The sequence below is a fragment of the Pagrus major genome, chromosome 23 (assembly GCF_040436345.1).
Source record: "Pagrus major chromosome 23, Pma_NU_1.0".
Classification (NCBI taxonomy): Eukaryota; Metazoa; Chordata; class Actinopteri; order Spariformes; family Sparidae; genus Pagrus; species Pagrus major.
Genome location: NC_133237.1, coordinates 4,356,730 through 4,365,289, shown reverse-complemented (window position 1 = coordinate 4,365,289; position 8,560 = coordinate 4,356,730). Strand labels below are relative to the sequence as shown.

General features: G+C 40.9%; 1 protein-coding gene across 1 annotated transcript; it reads right to left on the bottom strand.

Moving 5' to 3' along the window:
- Window positions 1–4,130: 4,130 nt before the first annotated feature.
- LOC141020037 (calcium homeostasis modulator protein 5-like) lies at window positions 4,131–7,808 on the bottom strand. Its single transcript, XM_073495075.1, has 2 exons — window positions 7,266–7,808; window positions 4,131–4,520 (listed from the first exon to the last, which is right to left on the bottom strand). The coding sequence occupies exons 1-2, from the start codon at window positions 7,806–7,808 to the stop codon at window positions 4,131–4,133; spliced, it is 933 nt and encodes a 310-aa protein (XP_073351176.1).
- Between the last annotated feature and the right edge of the window lie 752 nt (window positions 7,809–8,560).

Here is an 8,560-nt window from a genome sequence, read left to right as displayed (position 1 = left end):
TGCAGCATTCCGATTCACCCAAACTGATTTGAAAAGACTTTATTTAGACCCTTTTTTAAGCTGAAATCTTCACTGTAACTAAATCTGAAGTGGGTGAACAGACTGGACAGGTTGAGGGCTTAAATAACTAATAAATAATCATTTTGGATATTGGGGCTTCCAGACATTTGGATTACGCCAGATGAGCTCTTAGGAGCGATTTGATTTGAGCTACTTCAGCTGTTAAGGAAAAAGGAGAGATATAAACTTATAAACTGAAGTGTTACGTTGCAGAATCCCCCACATTGTGTGCTGCAATAAAAAAGGATTTTTCTCTATTTATGTCTGAATATATTTTATCCTAGCCCCTTACTCCTCATTTTTATTTTTATTATTATCTTTAGGGCTGAACCTTTTCTACTCACATATTACTTTTCTGTTATTTTCTTAATTTAAGATTTCAATTCTGTTTGTTTTGTTCTGGGTTTTCTTCTGTTTTAGACAGGAAGCATCGATTGTTTTCTAACCCACTTTAAATGAAGCCACACCCACCTCCGTACGGAAATAGCACGCTTGTTAGTCAATTCTTGTTTTATTGGTGGGCTGAGAAACAGTAGATTAATCAAATTCAAATCAAGTTTTTTGTCACATACACATTCATTTATAAGTAGTCAAGCATCATTAGCAGTGCTATTCTTCTATAACAACAAGTCTTACCAACCAGATATGGACATATTCTGCTCTGTTTCATCAGTGGTTTAGTTTTTAATTGCAGGGAGGAATAGTTCAAACAGAAACAGACACAACGAGCTGTCAGATGAAGAACTGCAGACACCAGACTCCATCTTCAACATGCCATTAAGGTTATCTTTACCTCTCTGTGTGGTGGAAAAACACTCGCTCTGCGCCACAGAGGCTCGGCCGTTTAAGTCATAATTGAGCTACAGGGATTGTTCAAGTTTCAACTCGTCTATCACTCATTGAAAAAGGAGCAGTGGCTTGAACAAGAGAGCAGTGGCTTGTAGCAGGGTACGTGGGACTTGTTATAGTCTTCACTAGTTCACATTAAAATACATTAAATTGATCATTTGTACATCAAGATTAAATTGGAAGCACAATCTTCATCAGACTACATCCAGAAGACGTTAAACTTGTTTTAATAAGTCTTAATCAATAATATTCTGAATTAGACATTGTTTTTTTGGAGCTATTAACGGAAGTTGCTAATACCTTTAACTTCAGTCTCTCTTTTAAACACAGCGGCAACTGAACGATGTTCAAGCGCTGCTTGACAGAGACAGATGGAAAGACATTAACAAGCCAACTGCTTTAACTTCCCCTCACATCAGAGTAACACGTCTGAAAAGGAGAGTAAACTAGCGTGTTCACCCAATGTTACGTTCAAATCACAGGCGAGTAAATCTCGATTGTACACATTCACGTTGCACACAAAAGCCAGATGTTAGCAGGTAGCAGTATGTTTTTGACTGGTGTGAAATTCTTTTTGAAGGTGTACCTAGCAATGACGGCCCCTAAACACACTCACTCTCTCACAATGTTTGCAATGTTTTTGTGATGTAAGTTTTAGGTGTTGAGTTTTAATTGCGTTTTAAAATTATTATTTTTTTACAATTGTGTACAAGTGTTTTTTACTGTGATCCATATTCTTGAGAGCCCAAAAGACAACACCCACCCAGCCACAGTCTGTTCACCCTGCTGCCATCTGACAACAGATACAGAAGTATCTGCTGCCAGACTACAGAGCAGCTACATTCAAATAGTTTATTTTTCTGACTTGATTATTAATTAAACATTTTTTAGTTTGAGTGTTTGTAGTTTAGGGATTAAAGCAGTAATTTCATTACGCTATCTTGTGTTGCATAATGCCAATCAAATGTATCTTGAATTGGGGTAGGGATGAGCAAAGGTAGGGAAGGGGTAGGGATGAGGCGGATGAAGGGAAAGGTGAGTAAGGGAATCTGAGACAAACAGTATGTTGACCTGGTGTAAGTAGACTTGAAAGGTTATAAGAGGTGTGGAATCAGGAGCTGAAGACAGTAGGGTGCAGTGGGAGTTATGTAAATGTTTTATGTATAAATTGTGCCTAAAATATACATCAAGCATTAATATCACTGGAAGTCCTCCAGAAAGAAATGCAGTCCAGCAGTATCAAACAACTTAAACAAATCAGCCACAAGCTTGTAGGCTATAAGCATCAGAGAGGGAAGGGAAGAGGGAGGCTGTCATTTTTCACGTCACATTACAATCCACTCAATATGGCCAATAAAAGAGTTATTAATACATGTAAATGGCTAAAAGTTGTTACATAGTACATAGTTTTTTTTATAAACTGACCAAGTTTATCTGGGAGATGCAAAAAGGAGCCAATTCTTGAACAAGTCAACCCCATAATTCTCAACAATAGCAAGAACACATAAGAACAACATGTTCTCAGTTGTAACTACGGTCCCAACTTCGTAAAATAGCTATAACTTAGTGAATAGGTTAGTTTGTAAATCCAAAGTAAGGCAAAATTTCAAAAGCAGCACAGTAGTCGACCGCGGTCACACGGTGGCCATTTTCTCTAACATCACATTCAGGGTGGGAAGTTCAACTGCTGTTATTAAAGGATAATGCCATTTTTAGGGAAGTGCTGACTGACCAGAAACCAAAAAGACAACGGATAGTGAAAATCTGGTGGGGCGTCAGTCCATATATCTAGGTAGAACACTAGTTTACATTAGCTGAGGTTGAATAAATCACTCAAAGAGGAGTGTTGATACTTGAGAATTAATTTACAGCTTCTCTATCTAATCATGTAACACTATCAAACAGCAGTATTATTTAGGAAGTGGTTGTATGCTAATGTTAGCTAGTGTCTAACGGTAGCTAATGGGTTATCAAATGTGTTGTTTTAACTTCAAATATGGCCTGATGTCCCACAGAATTTTCATTATCCATTGTCTTTACAGTTGCTGATCAATCGATTAGCTGGGAATTAATAATGATTAGCCAGATTCACTACACTTATACAACCTGCAGTACAGTACAGTACAGTATAGTGCAGCAGTACGACTTTGGAGCTTCTCAGCTTGAGAATGATGTCAGAGGAAAATGGCCGCTGTGTGAATACGGTCTATTAACAGGCCTCAGATGCATGCAGAGGTAGACTGAATTAGTGTGTATACAATAGTGGTTATTTAATGTGCTTAGAGGCGATTGTACCATTGCAGTTTGACAATAACCACATTCTTTGGAGCAGTGGTTCCCAAACTTTGTCTGCAGTGCCTCCCTTCTGTAGATAACAATGTTTTCAAGTGTCTACTTGAATTATAATTGAATTACTCTAAACATTGTCTGTAATGACAACAGAACTGCAACTTCAGTGTGACGTCTTACTGAAATAACTAAACAAGGAACATGCCACCATAGTGGAGGCATTAAAAGTGCAGCATGCGTCTTTTCTAAAATTTTACTCTGCCACAACATTCATTGATTACAAAACAAATCCTAAAAAATTCTCTGCCCAAAAATGGCAACTCCCTGAGGAACAAACAAAAATCTGAACATTTTCTTTGCAATAAATACACCACATCATTGTAGAACCATCTAGCCATCTCCTTGTCATATGTTTTGGTAGCTGTCATGTTTGATGCAGATTCACTGTCTGCTTTACGTTTACTGGGAGTCTTGTAACAAACTTGTCCATGCTTTGCTAGTGGCGCCTCATTGATTACGCCTCACTGCTGAATCAAGTGCCCTCCACTTTGGAATACACTACTTTGGGAGTAACATTGTGGAAAAGCACCTTTGTCAGTGAGGAGGCAGCCAAGTTTGAGTCAATCTGATACATACAAAAGAGGGTTATGGGTGGGAATTATAATGGAAGTGGGTAGTTCTTAAACCCAAAGTTGGTGATTTAAGCCTGAAATTTATATGGGTTCATCAGAAGTTGTTATGTTTGCTATTTATTAGAGAACTAATTACAAACAACCTCAGAATTAAACTTCAAGATTAAGAGAACTATTTAGTTGGTTTAGCTTTTTTAAACCCTGAATGAATAAACTTCAGTCAGCTACCCAATGAGGATTTCTGTAAAAAGTACATTATCTGTACAGAGTATTCACTCAACCACACAACATACTCCTCATTTAGCTCATCTCTATTCCATGCTCTAACTCCATGACAGGTCTCTTTTCTGGTGTGAAGTCCCTGTCTGTCCTCTCCACATAACGCTGCAGGGTGCTGTAATACTGCTCGCTCCTGGAAAAGGTGTAGAGTGCAGAGATCTCCTCCCAGGCCTTGTGGTTGGGGAAAGGGAATGGTTCAGGGTCCTTATTCTCAAAGAAGCTCTGCAGGTTTCTGTCAGCCAGCTTGGTAGCGTAGTCCAAAGCGAAGCCATCAAAGCGCTCCTTCTCTTTCTCAACGTAGCGTTTCCAGAATGTGAGCTGCAGGAAGCTGACTTTGGAACGACAGTTTGTGCAGCAAGTACCCAGGAGGCCCACGATGGCAGCGATAATGATAATACACCAGCCCAGGATCTGCAGACAAACAAGAATGATATAAACTTAAATTTACTCCACACTATGAAAGCCCCCTAGAGAATACCTACTGTATATATTTAAATAAATTCAGTTGATTAGTAGGTCCTGTCTCAACATTTGCGATACTGATAATGGTGCTGTGAGTATGCAAAGTCAGGGAAAATCAAATGTACATCACCTTCAGACCTGTATTGCATAAAACAACATTTTATTGAAAATGTGAAAAACTGTAGTTTCAATCATTCTCGGCCACTGAGTGTAGCCATTACTGTGATTCGCCTTGTCTGACCATCTGTCTGTCTCTGTGTCTTTGGACAGATTTTTGTCAATGCGATAGCATCACAACCATGCAATATGCAGTCACGAAACTTTACAGGTTTGTAGTTGGGATCAAAATGAAGGCACAGTTCAAAGATGGCCATAGTCTTACCCATGAGTACCATGAGCACTGTAGTAGTAGAATAGTACTCACGTAATAATAGGGACTTCTATAACTATAGGCGACTTCTGTAACTACCTTCTAACACTTTTTGGCGTACCCCTGGGTACGGCAAACCAGACGTTCTCCCGTAGCAGACTGTCGAGCTACAGTGTCGGGGAGCGTTGAGATAGAATTGCACATGCGCAGTGTGGAGCTTTTTTTTCTCACTCTGTCAAAAAAAACAAAAACCAAAAATATTGCTTGAATGGTCTTGAACCGTCGCCGCTTAAAGCCCCTTATGTAGTAATCACTACTGAGAAGACATGGATGGGAACGTGAACATACTGACGTTGTGGCTGTTGTCAGTTTGATGTGATGGTTCGTCCCAAATGTAATGTCTGCTGTGGCTGTGAAGGAGCTTTTTGAAGTCTGGGAAAGTAACCCTGGTGATGTCATTGTGATGTCATCATTATCATTCAATGTTATTATTTATTAACTTGGTAGCAGATAGTACAGAGTTTTGGAAATGAAGGGAAACCCTGTGTCTAGACTGACGTCAGCACGGCGCTCCATGATGACTGAATTCACGGAACACTGAAGTATCGATCTATACTATCCATCTTTCAAAGTGTCGAGGAGCCATACATTCTGTGCGGTGTGCGGTTTCCTCTTGATGTGTGTGACTAATCCTGATACATCTTTCCATCAACACTGACACATATAACTGTGTTACAGTAGCATGGCTCAAGGAGTGGTTAAAGGAGAGAGAGTGAGGCACTGGCTACACTCAGGGTAGACAGTGTAGGCGATCAGAGCGGAGGAAAAGGGCGGCAGTGATGTTGTATAGTAGCAGTAAATGCACGTTGCAGGTTACAGTTCGCCCAGGAACTGTGACCTGAGTCTGTAGGATTACAAATATCTGCACACTCTGCTCTGCCTAGGTTGTAAACTGCAGATCCACATATTTATCCAGGGAGTTTTTAATGGAGATCAACCTTGTGTTCACATGTGTTTTGTCCAAAAAATGAACTTGAAGGGTAATTACACACCTTAAGTCGCAGAGCTGTTGTTTGAGAAATGCAACTGAAAAAACACATCTGACACGTCCCCAGCAGGACCACATGGTCAGTGTACCAAACCTCCAGGCCACCCCACAATCCAGTTTTTTAGGATCTTGACTTATATTAGGGACTAGATTTCAGAATATCTCAGCTCAATGTGCGTCTTATCCCGCTACTTCATGGATGTGCAATACTGAATCACTGGAAAACTCCTTTTGTCTCTCTTACAGACTTCCAAGAATTCATTGGTTTTGTGGCAGTGAGGCAACATTCAGATAATTATGTCATTTTGTCCCTGTGCTACACAAATTCAACACAGCTGACATCCATCTGACTCAAGTTACAGTTCAGCCTGAGGTTGCATCACCACATGAAGACTGGAGCTAAAACCGCACATGAAAGCATAACAAACCAGACCTGAAAATCAAACTTAAAGTTAGTTTATTCATTAAACTATTATTATTATTTAGTTACAGCATGGTGTTTAATGGAATTAAACACCATGCTCTAAATTTCCCATCATTCAACTGGATAGCATCTTTCATTAGACCCTCACTGCCTGGTGGACACCCTCATCTGTTTAACTCCATACCATCATACCTCAAGTATGTAATGTTTTGTGTTTTGTGTGAATCATATGACATCAGTATGACATCACCAGGGTTGTGTTTTTCAGGCTTAACAAAGCTCCTCCAAATCATTAATGTACTACACATCTGGAGAAACAACACTGCACAGATTTAGTGGGCCGCATAACCAGGAAGTAGGAAGCTAGAAAACTTTTTATTGGCTATTGTGCCAAGTGAGCAGTCCTCATTGGACTGAATAGGCGCCTTTGCACTCTGTTTCTAGCTCTTCTTATCCTTGAGTTACTGGGTAGGCCACTGGGGAAACATTTATGGGTGATACTTCTAGAGTTTGGCAGAGCTAGCATACGTGGCAAAGTATCATAATAACTGATGGACCAGCAGCTCTTTCAAGGCTTCCAAAGCGTTAGCTAGTCGGCTAAGCAATAGTAATAGTGTTAGTAATATTCATAATACAAAGTCCTGAGGATTAGCGTCCTGTTAGGATGGAAAGTTCCAGTTAAGAGACTGGATGCACCAGGTAGAACAAGGTGGAGGAATCTATGCTCCAAATCCAGAGAGAACATTATACTACTTTTACAGCATAGGTTGGACTCAATGACCTAATAAGTAATCTTAGTTTTATTATGACTGTAGTTGAATGATCACACAGACCCACATATGTGTCTCTTACCTGTGACTGGGCCCTGAACATTAGCAGCAGCTCCATGCGCTCATCACTGGACAGTTTGGACCGGCCACAGGGTACTCGGGCCAGCTCCTCCCGACACTTCAGGGTCTTATTTTTACAGAACAGATCCACCACAATGTTATCATCGAGACCGCTGACAGCACACTCATAAAAGGTCCCATTGAGAAGGGCGACAGACAGCCACATAATAGGAGCCACGCAAGCCCCGGAGAAGATGTCCATGAACACCCTGAGGCAGCCAAAGCAGTTCCCACGGGGGCAAAGCTTCATGGGATTGAGGCAGCAGCCAGTATAGAGCCTCCACAACCTGGTGCTGAAGAACAGACCCATGACCAGCAGCACTGCAGCCGGGCCCAGCAGGAAAGTCAGCCCATAGGCAAAGTTCTGGTCATGATTGCACGGGCACTGAAAGGAGACCATGGAAAAGACTCGCTCCCCACCTATAGTCAGGAGAGCCATGAAACTGTAGCCAATGGTGGCTTTCTGGTTCATGAAGAAACGCAGGACAGTCTGGAAGTTATCCATGGTTTCAGCGGGAAGGTTTTTCACGCACTCCACAGGAGATTAAAAAAAGTAAAAGACAGACAGTGAAAAGAGAAAAAGTTGACGTTGTTGAAAGTTGTATTTGCAGCCTGCAGTCATTCCCTGTCCGCTGTTCTTTCACTGCTGAAGACAAAACACATCTGCCAAGCCTGTCTGTGCCCCTCCCTTAGCTCTCTTCAGGCTCCTCCTTTTGTCACTCTGACGCTCCCTCCCACCAAATATCTCTTGACTCCTCATACATTACCTACTCCTTATCCAAAGGAAAGCCCCTGCAGCACCGCCAAAGCAAAGGTACAGCCCCAGTGGTGTAAAGTTACAACACTCCACTTCTCTTTCTGTTTACCTTTACATCCCCCTTATTTATGGCTCTTTATATGCTTTGCTCTTCAGCTCTGTGTTGAGTCATTTGCAAAAATCTTGCTGGTCTAGTTGTCCATGTCCTTTGACAGCAATGTTTGGGAATGCAGCCTCAAGCTATTCATGCTGGCAAAAATAAAAAAAACAAACAACTGAAAAATGATCTGTCGAATGTATTTCTTTTCATGCACATGCATTCAAAGTCGACAGTCTCAATTCTGCATGTCAGCGGCGAGCATTCAACAGGCATAAAACCTACCATTTCTATCCGGAATAACAAAAAGTGCCAAGAGGAGGAACATACTTACGGTGAATCATGCAGAATGAGAGCATTCATTCATTCTACTGAAATGTTTCCATAGAGAACATACCATTGT

Bases quoted from the DNA above. Each gene is read 5' to 3' on its own strand.
- LOC141020037 (XM_073495075.1), bottom strand. From the start codon at position 7,808: ATGGATAACTTCCAGACTGTCCTGCGTTTCTTCATGAACCAGAAAGCC. The intron at 4,521-7,265 runs GTAAGAGACACA...GTTTGTCTGCAG, and splicing joins TGTTCAGGGCCCAGTCACAG to ATCCTGGGCTGGTGTATTAT.